General features: G+C 33.7%; 1 protein-coding gene across 2 annotated transcripts in view; it reads right to left on the bottom strand.

Moving 5' to 3' along the window:
* The window catches only part of LOC126826697 (tyrosine-protein phosphatase 99A), a 38,282-nt gene extending 24,184 nt beyond the window's left edge, over positions 1-14,098 (bottom strand). The window contains exons 1-11 of one of the 2 annotated variants that reach the window (XM_050555710.2): positions 13,924-14,098; positions 12,326-12,390; positions 7,755-8,084; positions 5,892-6,015; positions 4,858-5,036; positions 4,399-4,577; positions 3,370-3,484; positions 2,942-3,136; positions 1,588-1,683; positions 1,031-1,206; positions 785-908 (exon numbers count right to left, since the gene is read on the bottom strand). In XM_050555710.2, coding sequence (XP_050411667.1) covers positions 785-908; positions 1,031-1,206; positions 1,588-1,683; positions 2,942-3,136; positions 3,370-3,484; positions 4,399-4,577; positions 4,858-5,036; positions 5,892-6,015; positions 7,755-8,084; positions 12,326-12,359 — 1,552 coding nt within the window. In that variant the 5' untranslated portion in view covers positions 12,360-12,390; positions 13,924-14,098. The remainder of the gene's footprint in view (positions 1-784; positions 909-1,030; positions 1,207-1,587; positions 1,684-2,941; positions 3,137-3,369; positions 3,485-4,398; positions 4,578-4,857; positions 5,037-5,891; positions 6,016-7,754; positions 8,085-12,325; positions 12,391-13,923) is intronic. The other variant, XM_050555709.2, reaches the window with a different exon arrangement.
* Between the last annotated feature and the right edge of the window lie 3,083 nt (positions 14,099-17,181).

Here is a 17,181-nt window from a genome sequence, read left to right as displayed (position 1 = left end):
TTCAATACACATAAACTAACAGTAACACAATATATAAATATTTCCCTGCTTTCATACTAGCATTTTTCAAAAATAAACAATCATTGTTAGACCATTTCAAAACAATAGATTGTTTTCTGGCCATACATCAAAAAAATTTGATCCGAAAGAGAAGTATTTATTTTTTTTTATTTTTTTTTTATTTTTACAAAGGATTGTGGGACTAATTGACTTATCACAAACATCACATTTCAAGGTTCTACATTTACTTCAGCATCATGCTGTTTATAGAAATTACTGATTGACTTGTAATACTATATCTAAACTTCGTTATTATAGCCAAAATTTTATTTACAAGCAGATGAAAGTACAGATTTTGTAGTTTTAACCTATTGCTACTGTTTCCAGTAGTATAATTTCAGTAATTTCTTTTTTATAACTAGATCCAGATATTTAAAACTTGAATCTATAGTCGGAATTTCTGATTATCAATGTAACTAAACACTACAAATTTCCAACGGAATCATTTAATAGAGTTACCTCCCTTTAACGTTGGAAATGAACGCCAAGAATTCAACAAAATAAAAACCGCCTCGAATGATCAGCATCTGAGAACCAGAAGATTATTTTCATATGACCTTACCTTTAATGATATATATCTCTATTGTCTAGTTTAAGCTAACAGCTCACATTTAATAATGTTATTACTGACATTAGCTGAAATCATATATCAATCCATGGCAAATGACAAAATAACTGGTTACACAATCATAAAAAGGAAATAACTAAATTGTGAGTCACTTACCTCCCATTACAAATTCTCGTGGTGTAGTGAATTCACCAATAAAATGGCTTTTAGAGAAGATACCCTGTGTAATACCAGCCATATTGATTTTATACATCTTATTTTCTGGCAGTTTTAAAATTGTCTGAAACAAAAAGTTTTATTTTACAAATATTTCATACAATTTCTATTCTCTTGATGAAATCAAACCTTTAAGGAATCTGTCATGAAATCACTGTAAAACATATTACATAAGTAAATACTTACTTCCTGTACAGCACCATCTAATAACTTATCTTCTGGTACGTTTTCACCATTAATCTCACTCCAGCGCAGTATATAATTATCAATCTTTTTATAGTAAATTTTGGGTTTATCCCAGGCTAAATATAGGGTATTTGGTGATAAAACTGTCAAATTACGTATTATAGGCTTTGATGGCCCTGAAATATGGCAAAACATCTTTATTTGGATTTTCGAAAATAGATGAATCAGTCAATAGAGTGATGGGGCAATAACTCACCGTGTTTTTAAAAATATCTTAAGAACCGGCCACATACATTACAAGAACAACTGACCGCTGGACCAACAGTGGTGGCTGGACAGACATGGGTGAAGATTACATAAATACTACTAAAAGATCCTAGCCGATTTTTGATCAAAGAATAATTAGAATATATTCCATCTCACTCCACTTTAAGATTTGCACAGATTTCAATTTACCTTTTATCACAAATAATAGATAGACTGTCATCATTATACTTTCAATTTAAACAGATATATACTTTGAGCCATTTGTGTCAAATTCTATAACAAACATTTACCTCGAAGATCAGTTAAAGCTGGATATTCTTCACTAAAAGGTCCTTTACCGCCGCCAGTAAAAGCAGCTACGCGTAATTTATATTCTGTGTAAGGATCTATATAAAACATACACATTCTTTAATAAGTCAAAATATACTCCGTCAAATTTTTCTTGACAACACAAAATTCATTTACATCTGAAAAATGGTTCTTTAGTTCTGAACAATTGTCAGGATCAAACCAGTCTACACAATTTTAGACACCTGATATGATGAAAGACAGTCCATGGTGCAAACAGTATGTACAGCAAGCAACAGTATGTATGACAGCAGTAATGGCATATTCCTGAAGCAATGGCCCGAAAAATCCCTCTCTGGCCATTGTACAGCAACATGACAGCCCTTCATTTAATCTGGGGTTGTTCCTAAAATTTTGGACAGTGATTTAAGGTATTAAAAACGGTGAAAGTATTGTTCGTCTCCAAACAGTATTGTTTACATTGTATACATGTTGATGATAGCCTCGTTTGTCACGCAATTAGTTTTTCTGCAATATTCTGCTATGCACTGGTTAATTGGGTATAATAAAATTGTGAGCTCTGTTTAAAGCATAATGATTTTGTTACGCAGTTAGCTATTGGTTGTTAATCGGACTATTAACGATTCATAATTTGGAACAGAAATTTGCTTCCATTACAGTGCTCAGTGTAATTGGGATCAGTTCTAATCAAACGAAACACTGCCCGAGGAGTATGCAGTAATGGCTACTTTTTATGACCATTTGAAGTTTCACATATACTTTTCATAAGACAGCAGATAGAGTTTTCTGGCTTATGTACCAGACATAGTTAGACCAAACCAATTTAATATTTAGTTCTTAGTGGTATTGATAAATAAATAGTTACTCAAGTCACCAGTATGATTTTTCTTTAACATTTCAAAATTTAAATAACTGGAACAAAAAGCTTCTAAAAAGAGCAACCAAGTATATTTTGATTTTAAATTTATTTAGCTAAATGAATGAATTAATGAATCTTAAAATGTTTATACATTGTGTATTAGTGTGGGTTTATAAGCAATATTTTATTTAGATTTGTATCTGAATAGGGATTGGGGAACAGGCATAGCCTATATTAAACCCCTCTTAGTGTGGGTTGAAAGATGTGTGTCAAATTTTTCATACATTCTTATTTGATGAACTATAGTCAAACCAAAGCAAATCGAAAAATGTCTGTTCACTGCCAAGAAAAGATCTCAGAAGTATTCCCGACTAGTAAAAACCTTAGTAAAAATATTGTTTACTCTACAAAAAATGTCTGAACATTAAAGTCAATTAATCTCATTTATCACATGCACAATTATTTAAATAACTTACCTAAATTTGTTACAAAGGCTGTCATTGGGTTAGCTAGGTGTCCTTGAATGATACGGGTACGTAATGTTGAATTGTGACGCCACTGAAGTTCATATTTGATTAAATTACCATTCTTTTCTTTAGGTGGTTCCCAATGAACGTGAAAGGAATCCGACATTCTGCCTGTAAGATGTGTTATTCTTGGTGCTGAAGGCACTGCAAAAAAAATTCATGGTTAATATAAGCCAGACATTTTAATCTTAGTAGAAAATGCCCCATTAGTGGAAAATAATGTTCAAAATCAGTTTTTGAATTTAATTAGCAGAATTCTATCTGAATAGCACATCTATATATATCTAACAGTCTGAATCGAAACATGTTACTCTTCAATAAAACACTTCATCTCTGATCCGGCTTGACATTTTTTATTAACATGTTCGAAAACTTACCGCCTTCAGCTGTTCTTGCAACTGTTGATTGACTAGGTCCTTCGGATATCTCATTATATGCTTTTATAGATATTTCATAAAATGTAAACGGCTTTAGTCCTTGTAATACCATTTTCTATAATAAAATAAATTTAATAGAAACTAGATCTGTAGGCAAAATAGGCAGGCAGCTGTAATAATGGCCTTACTATGCATTCTACAGGCACTTTGTCAAAACAAAACAACTAATGAGTACTATATTCATGTATCCTTGCGCTCAGAATGACACACATTGCTTTGAAAAGGCAACGACTTTTTGGGGTCATCTACTTGATACTTACAGAACATTGATATAGCTATACTAGTACTGGAATATATAGCTTTCTTTAATTAGTTAAAATCTCACTGAGAAATCACTTTAGTCTCAAACTTTGGACATTTTTCTAAGTTCATGGCCTTTCAGAACAAATGAAATGAAATGAAATGGAGTTTAACGTCCTACTGTTCTGCTTTGAAAGGGGCTAATGAAGACGGGCATACGCCATACAGTGTGCTATGAGGGACATTTTCCCCCGGACAGCGGCACTATGGCCTACTCTTATATCAAATTCCAACTGTCAAGGGATCTTTTACGTGCACGCAGATAGATGTCCTTGTCAGGCCCTCTGTTCTGCATCACTGACAAGGGGGAACCACGCCGGGAAATCTGATGAACTTTCTCGGCCAATGCAGGGATCAAACACCCAACCTCCAGGCTAGCGAGCCCACGTCTTACCCACTTAGCCACCCTGACACACCCCCCCTTTCAGAACAAGTGGTTGCCATGCTATATATGGCCACAGTTTGCAAGAGATGAACAGAGAACAAGCTAAAAAAAACCCAGCGATTTCCGTACAATAAGGGGGCATAATCTATGCACGTTAACATCACAGATTGACCCTTATCACTGAAAGTTTACAAGCTTTCAGTAACAGTAACTCAGCAAAACATTATTGTGGACAGACTTCGTACTGGGACAACCACAGTACTATTTTTTAAATATTTTCTTACAGTTTTAGTTGGATCTTCAAGTCGAAGTGTTTGTTCAGCTGAGTTATCTATATTGTACTCCAATATATATCCCTTCAGTTGACCATTCATATCTTCTTTATCAGGATGATCCCACTGTAGTCTGATCTCAGAACTATTAGGACTAGTAGCTGTAAAATTATTTGGTGCTGCTGATGGTGCTATGAAAAGAAATACAGGCAAGTATGACAAATTTTGTATTCTGGGTTATTAAAAGGTAAGCAAATAAGGTGCTGAAAGGCATAAAAATACTCTATATATTACTAAATTCATCATGACTAATCAGAAATGCCAACTGATTTCTCTATTTAGAAAAACTTAACTTTTCAAAATTGTTTCAATGAAACTGACAACTATGTTGTAACAGAACACAAGGAAGGTGAGTAGTAGGAATAAAAGTTAAGTGGGGTATATTTAAAAAAAATGTTATAAATAAAATACCTGCTGCTAAAGTTGTAAAATCATCACTGGTGGCACTAAAAACACTACGTCCAACACTGTTTTTGGAGGCAACTTGTACATGATAACATGTATATGGCTTAAGTTCCCGTATGGTATATGTTACTACAGCACTACTTACAATTATATCTCTTTCTGATTTATCATTACGATCACATTTACTGAAATATAAATATGACAGAAATTAATCATAAAGTTTGGTGTACCTTTTAGGGTTCGCAGGTGTATTGCAGCACAATTTTATACTGCAATATAGCATTGTGTTTTACAGCTCTACTTTGGAAGAAGTTGAAGTATTTCTATTATTTAAGTCAATTAAGAAATTATATTAAGAAAGTCACTATAATTTACATTATATACGCTGAACGTTTAAATTTATCAGAGGTTTCACATAAATTTACCACATTGGGCGTCATCTATCTTACTTTACCAGTCATATATTGTTTAGTGATGATACTGAATTTTGTTTTTCTCAATTTTAACTCACCATGACTGAGTCATATCAAATTTTAAAACATGTACTTTTCTATTATAATATTTTACATTTAATGATTATATAATATTTTACATTTAATGATTATATAATATTTTACATTTAATGATTATATAATATTTTACATTCAATGATATTATAATAATTGACATTCAATAATTATATAATGTATTTCCATATGATCTATTGAATCATAATATCTTATTTTTGGCCAAAAATACCTCTTTCATTAAATTGGGTTTACTTTTGTTTTTTGGCTTCAAAAAATATAAACTGTAGCATATAGAGTTGTCTATCTCTATTACTCTAAACCTAAAATATTGAATATGGACAGATACTCACTTCATCAAATGAATCAACAAAGTAAATTCAATGAAATTAAATTTTTTATCCAAATCAAAGAGTTTAGAAAATGTGATGTTGACTATGCTTAGAACCTTTCAACGGTAAAAAACCGTAGAACGTAAAAATATATATATATCTAACTTTTTTATTTCAACTATAGTATAATTATAATTTGTACCTGATGTGTAATATATAAGCTGTTATAGGTCTGTTATTATCTAATAGACTAGGTGTCCATTTGACTGTAGCTTGATCAGCTTCTATATCTTCTACAATTGGTATACCTGGTGCACTTGGTACATCTGAATAAAAACAAGCCAACAGTGAGGCTGATGTCCACCACCAAAATCCCAAAATAAACAGACGATACATATTAATTAATTGCACATTTATCTTTTTGAAAAGTATCGAGTAATCAAACTGATTATCTATGCTTTGCCTAAGCATAAAATGTTCACTATCAAACTCAGTACCTGGTAGTGAAACTATACACTAAGTTTCACTACTCTCCATCAGTTAAAATCAAAGTTATCTTGTCCCAAAGCATCGACCAATGAAATTGCTTAGCTCTGCTTAGCTTTAACAGATAATATTAATGATTAACTCAGTCAAGACATTTGCCCAATGAACATCTATACCTTAATTAAAAGAACAGTTATGTTTCAAAGCCTCAACCAATCAAATTGATTATCTCTGCTTATCCATAGTGGAAAATGCGCATGATTGAACTCTGTCAAGGCATTCATTCACCTACACCAATTTTGAACATTCTAAGGGGTGTTATATACATGTGATATAAATGACTAGTTTCTACATGTTGTCGGGTCACATACAGGAGACTGAATTGTCCGACAAAGGAGAAACCACAAGGTAATCATGCGGATTAAGTTTATAATCACTCTTATTGGATTGATATATAGTCCGACAAAGGAGAAGCAATGACTTACATGTATGTTCAGGATTGGATTGATGAATTGTATGACAAAGGAATACAGATACTTTATGTTAGATTTAGATAAGGAGCTAGCCATTCTTGCTATAATAGTTCGAAAATAGATAATGTAAAATGAATAATTTGAAAATTTCATTCAAATTACTCTATTGTTAACGAAGATATTAGCCTTTGAAGGTTTGATAAGACGTGTGCAATAATTTCAACCACCGTACTGGTTGTTCGAAGCCAAGTCTCGCTCCTCCATTTTTAGCTTAAATCAAAATATGGCTGAACTGTTCTAATCTATTTAATATCGGAGAAATCCGATGCCATCGAGAGTTGATTATGGCCTGGATAAGTTATTAATGTCTAATTAATAATTTAAAAAACATTTCAGGCCTAAAGAAAGACCTGCAATAGGCAGATGTAGCTCTTGCATAATGTATGTTTAAGTCAGCCAATCAAGGCAGATTAAGTAGCTAATCAAGGTAGGTGTATAGACGGTATAGCATGATAAATATGTGAAAAAATGGGCTTTTGATATCCAATATTTAAAACAAAATTAACATTTTAAAATTGGCACACGAATCGTGTACCAGAATGCTTCGATGAACAAGGCTAAACACATCCCAGAAGAGAATACTACTAGTGTAGACTGGAATTACCTGATGCCAATGACAGCCATTCAATATGGACTCTTCGCCAAATAAAACTGATTAGAAATTACATTAAAAACAGAAACGATTGAATGTAAATCAGTTTATATACATTCATATTACTATTATATTCATTGCGACCCATTTGTGTCCATTTCTAGATGCCAAAGAACAGGGATTTAGCTTCTTTAAGTTTATTACTAAGATTTGTCTTTGAATACATGTATTGAATTATCAGATAACCTCTTGGCAGTATTACGGTTTTTGATATACTGTCACATACATGTACATGTGCCTCCATTTTTATATATCTTTACAATATAACAATAATTCTGGAATGTTTCCAGTTCAGGTTTTTAGGAGCTTGGAGAGTTTTATTTCAGTAAAGAAAGTACATATTTCAAACTATATGTAATGGCCATTTGGTCATCCCTCAAAAAAAAAAAATTACCTGTAACAAAAACTTCATGTGTAACAGTCCTTTCTTCTGTAAGCTTACTAGGTTTCTCAACATACACTTTACATGTATAATTTGCTGAATCTTCTGTTGTTAAATTAAAGATTGTTAAACTTCGATTTTCAATATCTATCCTGATCTTTTTCTCCAGAGAATCGTTCTTAAAGGTGAGATCTTTGTTTTGACTTAAGGAGGCATAAATAGAGCCATTCTTGTACCACATAGTTCCACTCACTTTTTCTTCTCCACGGATTTGTGAACATGGCATGGTAACATTGGTACCAACTGTCTTATCAACAGCAATAGTTAACTGTACAGATACAGCTGAAAAACAAAACAAGTTGATTTTAATATCTTTCACTTTCAGTGACTTTCGCTAAAATAAAAATATATTTTTTGGAACTACACATACACAATATTATCTAAAACTTTATTTATAACATGCATGCAGAAAAGTTGTCCAAGCAGTCCATAAAGGCCCTCATATTTTTATGCTTTTATAGGTTATGGGAGCACTTACATGTACTTACATGTACAATACACTGGCAAAGGGCAACAACCAATCAAGTCATTATCAGAAATAAACAAAATTTGATAGGCTTCTAGTTCTAACATGATTTGATACTAAGATGTGAAAAAATCACCACTGATTTGGTACAACATAATGCTACTAAATGTTTTTTATGAATTTCCATTAAAAATACTTCAAGTCAATAATAAATCAGGTGACAAACTATTAAGTAACCCATTTGGTGCTTTAATTTGAAAATTTCATCAAAATCAGTTTGTAAACAAAGGTTCTGATTCTGAGCAAATTGTAAAAAAAAAAAAAGAAATTTTGCCCATCTTAATATTTTTGGAAACAATTTACAATCGGTCGCTGCAATTAGAATTTTGATATTTGATATTTCCTAAAGTGACGTCATAAAACTGAATCTTTTTATTAAGTGCAAATCTTTGAAATCGGGTCAAATGTTGATGCCAAACAAGCAAGTCGGCCATATATCATATAGTGCTTATTTTGAAAGTTTTATCAAAATTGGTTTGTAAACAAAGGTTCTGTTCACCTTTAAAAAATCCAGAAAATTTTGCCCAGTTGAAATGTTTTTCGTTATATATGGCGACTTTTTGCTCGATTTTAATAATTCATTTTTTTCTTTCAGATTCTTGACAAAATCCATAATATCTACTGATTGTAATTTTACCCGGTTGAAATGTTTCTTGTAATAACTAATTTTTGGGCTGATTTTAATAATTCTTTTCTTTTTAAGATCCTCAACAAAACCAGGTGAACAATATAGATTAATCTTCTAGATATTGTTATTAATGTATAAGTATGTGATTGAGTTGTATAAAAAACTATCAGAGTTGTTTCTAAGACAACTCTAGTTTAAATTATTTCAGTTTGAGCCATGTACTGATACCATATTTTCACAGTAAGATATCAACTATGCAAGATTAACGTCTTTAAGTACATGTAGACTACCGCCCCCTTCTACTGACACGTTCGATTGCGTAAATTATTAGTTTCTAGGACAACTCTAGTTATCTATGTTTTTTCAGGTTTTTTTTTGATAAGGCTTATGAATAAATCTTATACATGTATTCACACATATAATTAATAGTTCCAAACATTATTCTAAGTGTTGCTGTATACACATATTTTGATTTCATTATTAATAACCCCCATCTCTAACTGAATATATTTGTGCCTGTTAAAAATTGATTTTAAAGGGACTAAACCTCTAAATAAATATTATTCATAATATTCAAATATCAAAATTACAAACATGAATTATATAATTCAATGTTGGTCCATTTTAATCAATACTGATCAATGTCGATTATGGAAGGATAACGTTGCCAATATTATTTCAATGTTCACTGTACAAACTACATATGTCAGCAGTTCAAAATAGGTATTATAGTTTTACAATTTGTAATTTCCATTGATCCACAATACCAATGTCACAGTGTTAAAATATATAATACAATTTTCAATAATACAATATACTGTATAATAGTTATTTTGCACATTACATTTCTCCATTCTGCATTTTGCATTAGACAAATGCATACCGGAAATAGATCTTAGCATATTAGAACATATACCATATATGGATCCATGACAAAGCTCATTTGCATTCAGAAAAAAGTCCAGACTAGGAAGGAAACTAATAATTTATGCGATCGACCGTGTCAGTAGAAGGGGGCGGTAGTCTACATGTACTTAAAGACGTTAATCTTGCATAGTTGATATCTTACTGTGAAAATATGGTATCAGTACATGGCTCAAACAGAAATAATTTAAACTAGGGTTGTCCTAGAAACAACTCTGATAGTTTTTTATACAACACAATCACACACTTATACATTAATAACAATATCTAGTAGATTAATCTATATTGTTCACCTGGTTTCTTTCCAAGAATCTTCAAGTAAAAAGGCATGGGCAAACTTTATAGGTGAAGGGCTAAACACAAAGTTTTGAAACAATGCCAGGGCCAAACAAGGATTATGAAATGTCATTTTATTGAATAAAGTAATATGGAACAAAGCACTTTATTTTTAACATTATCCTTATCAGGCACATTGAAAAATGAAGTTAGTGGGAACAATGTTACTGGGATTTGTCGCAGAGAAAAATCAAAGCATGTCAACAAATCAAACAATAACATAAAATGAAAGTGGGCCAAAGTCAAGTGACGTCAATTAGGCAACTACTCATTGAGTGATGCTGCAAGCTATAAATAGATCTACAAAGATTATTGATCCTATAGAGAGTAATGCCTGTTTTGAGTTTGGGCCCAACAATAAGCAATTTTGATTTTTTATTTCATTTAGAGATAAAATTACTCATAAATTTTCAGATGTAGTGGAAGGGTCTGGTGAGTCGGATGACAAGGCTCCGCGGGCCAGAGTTTGCCCACCACTTGTATAGGGTCTATTTATACATACATGTAGTAATATAAAAACTAATAAATGATATTTTTCTGAAATTGGTACAATTTTGAAATGTTAAATTTATCTGGTGATACTAAACAGTAATATAATGTAGTTTCTGACAAATTCCTTATCAACGTAATCTAAAACCAGTACTCCCCAGGACATCAGATCATTGATACAGTAGTGGCTAGTCAAGTTATATCTATTAATATTATCATTAAGATCAATGTTAGAGTAGCATTACAAAATGTTTCTCTTCTTGTCTTGAATTCTTCATAAAGACATTTTTAGAATTTTTACAAGTTCCCAGCCCAAAATTTAATTGTTCAGAAGCTTCTTTTGTAATGTATCCATTTTTCAAATTCAACATTCCACAATGGACTGTAGTACGATCATGAAATATCAAAGGCGTACGGTCCCGATGAATGTTGGGGGTGGGGGGAGGGGCAGAACTGAAATGCCCTAAAACCATTCCTGTTTACAGACGTCATAGCCTCCCTGAGAAAATGTGCTAGTTAGTGATAGATGTTATATTTTTTGCCCATGTTTGCTCTGCCGGTGTTTTTCAGGCATCCAATATTTGTCTAGTAAGATAAAATTAGGTGCCTCTATTACAGGTACGCCATAGGCCTACTTCTATAAGAAATAGCTACCTTACAATATCCTGGAAATAACAATCCTAATTGTACCTGACACTACTGAACTAATATCTGACATTTTGAACTTTCTGTCAGACATGTATCTCTCTATCACTTCTTACAGTTTCTGAGATCTACACGAAATGGAAAAAGAACAGTTTCGCGAAATGGACGAAAGGCAATGTCTTGGTCCACACCTAAGTTATGGTAAAATACAAATACAGAAAAAAGACAAATCAGTGCCAGATATACATTGTAATGACATATACTAGAGGGATTGGGTCTGATAAAGCCTGAATTTGTGCCTGTTTGTGACAGGAAGGTTATTTCCAGACTTGGATATAAATAATTTCGTCAGAATACAGATCTATAAAATACAATCTATAAAGTACTGGTATCTAATAGGCAGTTCAGACACTTAAGTTGCACTGGTTTAAAAAGCCCGGTGATCGTTAAACCAGTTTAACTTTGTCGCCTGAATGGGGCAAATAAACCAGTTTAAAAATCCCAGCCCGCGACCTGTCTTCGAGAAGGCTTTTTATTTTAAACTGGTTCATCTGAACGGGTTGGCTTAAAAACCCCGACCCCAGCTCGCTTTGGACTTCTGCAGTACGTTGCATTCCTGGGAAAATGTTGGCATCATGCAGTGTCTGTGTTATTGAAAGCGGCAATAATATTAATTATAATCAAGGGGTGAATTGGGGCGATGAGGAAACACTTTTCTCATTTCTGGGTGGGAGGAGGACGCCATCCATATCTATTTCAAAGTAATACCATTTGAGAATATAATGCTGTCACATGTGTACATGCAAAATTTCCTTTCCAGAATCGATAAATTTTTGATTCAACACACGTAAGCGTTTTTCATAAATCCCTATACTTTCTCCTATTCTAGTATTTTATATCTGAATTATAAGTTTATTGATCCATGTAGGTTTATTAGTGTTACGCTGAAAGTTTTATTATTTTTGATTTACTTACCCAACAAGGCTAATATCTTTAAGAAACGCCTCATTGTCAACAGACAACTACATCATATATAGTACCTATAAAATAAAACGATGTTCCCTCTCATTAAATATCATAATGCATGTTTCATGTTTAAAATGGAACAAATATACCAGTTCCTCATTCAAAATATAATTTTTTCCCACAGTTTGTAAATATGTGAAAAAGATACAAACTAGACACCATTTGAACATAAATAGAATGATGCTGATAGGCTGAAATACATGTTGACATCTAGAAACCAATGTTGTGCACATTCATTATGGACCAATAAAAAAAATATAAATATTCTAGGCTGTACATGTATGTAACATCTTAAAATCAAAGGCAAGCTTTAAAACAAGCTGAGAATAAAGAATCAGGTAATAAATCCAGGACTGACTTAACGTCTGGGTGCACTGAGCAGTCGCCCATGTTAATCTATGCATGTTGTGATTTGCTGTCAATAAATAAATAAATACTATAATTACTATATATACATATCAATACAATAATTAAGCTAGTTTAATTTTATTGACCATTTACATTTATATTTCTCTGCATACTATTTGTGTAGGTAATTGCCGCACTGCCCTGCTTTGTCTGGGGACCTATAATTCTGTTAAGACAGCACTGAATATATCAGCCCCGAGTTCACAAAGCATTCTCAGACTTAAGTTGAGAATTTACTCAACTTTTAATCACTGTTTATGAAAAATATCTTTTATCCAGAAACACAAAACTTTGCACATAGTTTCTTATTGATGTATTTGATACATTAAAACAACAAAGGTTTTATAAAGGTCTATATTTTAGTTAAAATTAAAATAAGGAGAACAATTTTGAGTAAATTCTCAACTTAAGTCTGAGAATGCTTTGTGAACTTGGTCTGGTAGTGGTAAAGTCATGGCTTAAATGTTAAGTATCGGTAGCCGACCGGCGACCGGTAGGCCTACCGAGTACTGGTACCATAACCGTACCATGTCTTATAAGTTTGCAAAAGTCATGTTCCATCCAAGATATGATATATGTATTTTATTATTTATTTGCTTCTAAAGTGAAGAAAATGTCTCCTGAAATGGGCAACATTTAAGGCCTAACTTTACAATAAATTAATTTCTTGATCCTAGCCCTACAGTCTACAGGGGCAGTCCCTACTTTTAGTACTTCTAGTTTCTAGTAAATGCACTAAATGTACCGGGTTGGGTATGCAATGTGAATAAGCTATCTCCGATCTCCATACTGAACCTTCTATTAGTTTATTATCTTATCATTGACCAAAGAGAACTAAGCAGTTTGTGAAGATTATGTTTGCCAATCCCAAGTCTGCATTAGCATCTTGGAAACTCTGGGGTATTATAAGGAACTTAGACAGGGCAAATTGAGTGATGTGATGCCACTGCTAATGGCCAGGGCGAAACACAGGTCATTCCAAGACCAAATCGGAACTGGTTACCTTCACGCTTCAGACATGAATAAATACTAAAATAATTTACACAGCGATTCCATAAGTGGTTATTTCAAACATAAATAACATAATCTATTGTTCTGCTAATGGATTTTACCCGTAAACGAAGCGAAAGTGTACAAACCTTCTAAATTTTTCAGTCATTATGAACCGCCATCTTTTTTTCCGTCGGCTTCCGATCACGTGATTTCTCACTGCCCTTTGTTGGTTGACATCGAATTTAGTAAGACATAATTATGTCTCAGAATAGTAGGAATGACAACAAAAGATTAATGAAAATTGCCCCCAAATTGTCAAATGTTTCAAAGTATACGTTATTATTTATTTTACCATACTGCGACTCAAATATAAGCCTATAGGTCGATAGATCAAAATAAGAAAGTGGCATTGGGAGTGGCTGAGTGAAAAGAAAGGGAAATGATCAATACTACGTACGACAATAGTTATGATTCCCTCATGGAGTAGTAGACAGCCAATTGTCACTTTACCAGCCCCAGTTATTCAGTTTTTTAAAACAAAATTTGAAAAATAGATAAATGCTCTAATTTTTTTATTTATTGATATTTATTCAATCATTTCATACGGTTTAGAATTTAATAACTCTTGTATTATGTCATGCGACTATATCAATGTTTTGGTGTTATTTTTCTTATTATATTACGTAATTTTCTTTTTTTTTAAGTTTACCTTTAATAAAGTCTGTACTGGGTAGACTAGTAATCATATATTAGCCCCCCCCCCCTCTCTCTCTCTCTCTCTCTTTCTTTCTCTCACACACACCTAGCCTACTCCTAGGCCCATAACGATCGCAATTGCGCCGATTTATTGTTGGAAAACACCCTAGCAAATAAAATGTAATACGGCGAAGGCATAGGCGTACGGGCTCTATAGGGGGGCAGGAACCCGAAATGCCCGAAAAAATTTCGGGTTTACAGACAGCGGCGCGGTCTTCCTCGAGAGGCGAAGAATCGGAGCTTACCTTGTGTGGATTCCCCCCCCCCCCCCAAGAACATTTTGGAATATCTGACGGTTGCAAACACGTTTTCCTGCTATTTCAGCCCGTGAACAAAGCAACTTCAAAGTGGTCTTATAGTAATATAGGCTAATTAAGATGGCTGGCTCGAATTCCAATCAAAAGATCGATCGTTTACAGTCCAAACATGCAACCAATCAATCGTCGCGGGGTATGGGGGCCGCACCCTCCCGGAGCAATTTTAAAAATTTAAACACCGCAAATGCGTTTTCTGCTATTCTAGCCCGTGTAAGGAACTCCAAAAGTATATCCAATGGTTTTGTAACCGAAATCCCATTCTGAATTCCAACACTCCAATCAGACTGTTGCCGCTGCATTCACAATAATAATCGATGCCTGAAAAATGTCGCACAAAGTAGAGTGGCTCAAGACAAAATGTTTTAATCCATAGTCAACTCCGTAAAATTAGTGTTTTATTAGGGCTCGATGATAGATAGGGGAGCAAAACTAGAAATGCCCGAAAAAATTTCAGGTTTACAGACATCGGCGCCGGTTTTCTTCGAGAGGCGGAGCTGACCTTGTATGGACCCCCCCCCCCCCCCCCCAGAAAATTTTGGAATATTTGACGGCCGCAAACGCGTTTTACTGCTATTCCAGCCCGTAAAATTAGTGTTTCATTAGATTTCGGGCACTTTATTTTGCCAAGTAGGTAAAATAAATTTTTTTTCACTTTACCCGTCGGCCCGAAAAGTCAGCTGCCTTTGGGCGAAGGAACAATTTTAAGACGAACCAATTGTTGTTTGTACCGCCTTAAATACATGTTAACCTCAATACCTGTTTTTATAATTAACATAATATATATTAGCTTTGTATTATCATGAACAGGTGCTTAATGATCGATAAAAAGAGTTGCTTTAAAATGAAAACTGGCAATCCAAATAGGCCACATATAAATTGTGCAATTTCACTCGAGTCCTACATACAATCGAAACAAGCCAGTATACCTAGCCAGACGCGAAACTGTCCGTGGTTACTGCGGAATCTTGGCCCAGAAAGATCCTTGGAATTCCCCCAAGTCGGTGATGCAGGACGGATAGCCTGGTTATGGGCCAAAGCGCCGCTGTCTGGACAAAATTACCCTCGTAACACACTGAGCGTATCCCATCTTCTTTATAGCGCAGTCTTTGTGGAATAAAGGTAGGAAGTTAATCCCCAGTTCATTTCATTTCCGGCGGAATCTCCCTGTAGACTACATAGGTTATACCGCTGGCTGCTGGCTTTGACTATCTGGACTTTTATGTCCAGTTCTTCCAACATTATTCGGTGCTTACTGTCAAGTTGGAACCGAACATCAGTTTTGCGTTTGTAGACAACTGACCACCGATCAGAGACCGTTCAAATATTGATTAGTGATGGATTTCCACCATGCGTTCGCGTTGAAAGTACATTTAATGAAACCCTTTTCTAGCTCGCGGTTGGCGTGAACTAATTCTTATATCACAAAGTCGAAAACAATAATATAGATCCACAGAATAAACAAATAAACTACTACAACATCCCCAAAAAAATCCAACAACATTTTGGGATCATGTATTCCCTGAAGCTATTCTATAGCTCGTGTCGGTGTGATAATATGTATAGCCTAAGTTAATAGACAAATAATATTTTAATGCATTTTCTTAGTATTCTCTTTACGTGGTAAAAATGAAACCTGTAATAAATCTGTGAATACATTATGCAAGAGCTAAATCTGCCTATTGCAGGTTGTGTTTTTTTAGGCCCGAAATGTTATCTTAATTATTAATTAGACATTAATTAACTTATTCAGACCATAATCAACTCTCGATGTCAACGCTGCCTGCGATATTTATTGGATTAGGTTCCGATTTGCTGCTAAACTTTCATTCATGAATTAATCATGAAATGAATAATCGGGACTATGTTTTTTTTCGTACTGACTTTAATAATGATGATAGAGGCTAGGCCGAAAATTTAATCGCTAAAATCTCGGTTCAGAGTGGATCAACTGGATTGAAATTTTCAGCGAATTCCCTTTGCATGATCTAGTTTTTAACTATTATAGTGAGAACTGCCAGCTCTTTATCTAATCTCCCATAATGTATCTTTAATTTACTTCCGAACTATAATTGGGTAACTTTATTTTATGTGATATTGGTACCGCATGCAATAAAATAGGACCACGTTTTCTTTTAAAGACATGTTAGACCTTTATTGGGCGTCGACGGCAATTATGTTCAATGTTGTTTCACAACCCATTAATTCTCACTTCCGTGCCGATTCCCTATTTTCCGGAGGATAAAAATGATCGTCATTGGCGGTTCCTATAAGCTTAATTACAACATCGATATCATTTGCTGTACCTACGAATTAATAGTTTTATTGGTGCTT

The sequence above is a fragment of the Patella vulgata genome, chromosome 7 (assembly GCF_932274485.2).
Source record: "Patella vulgata chromosome 7, xgPatVulg1.2, whole genome shotgun sequence".
NCBI classification, from domain to species: domain Eukaryota; kingdom Metazoa; phylum Mollusca; class Gastropoda; family Patellidae; genus Patella; species Patella vulgata.
This window is presented reverse-complemented; position numbering and strand designations above follow the sequence as displayed.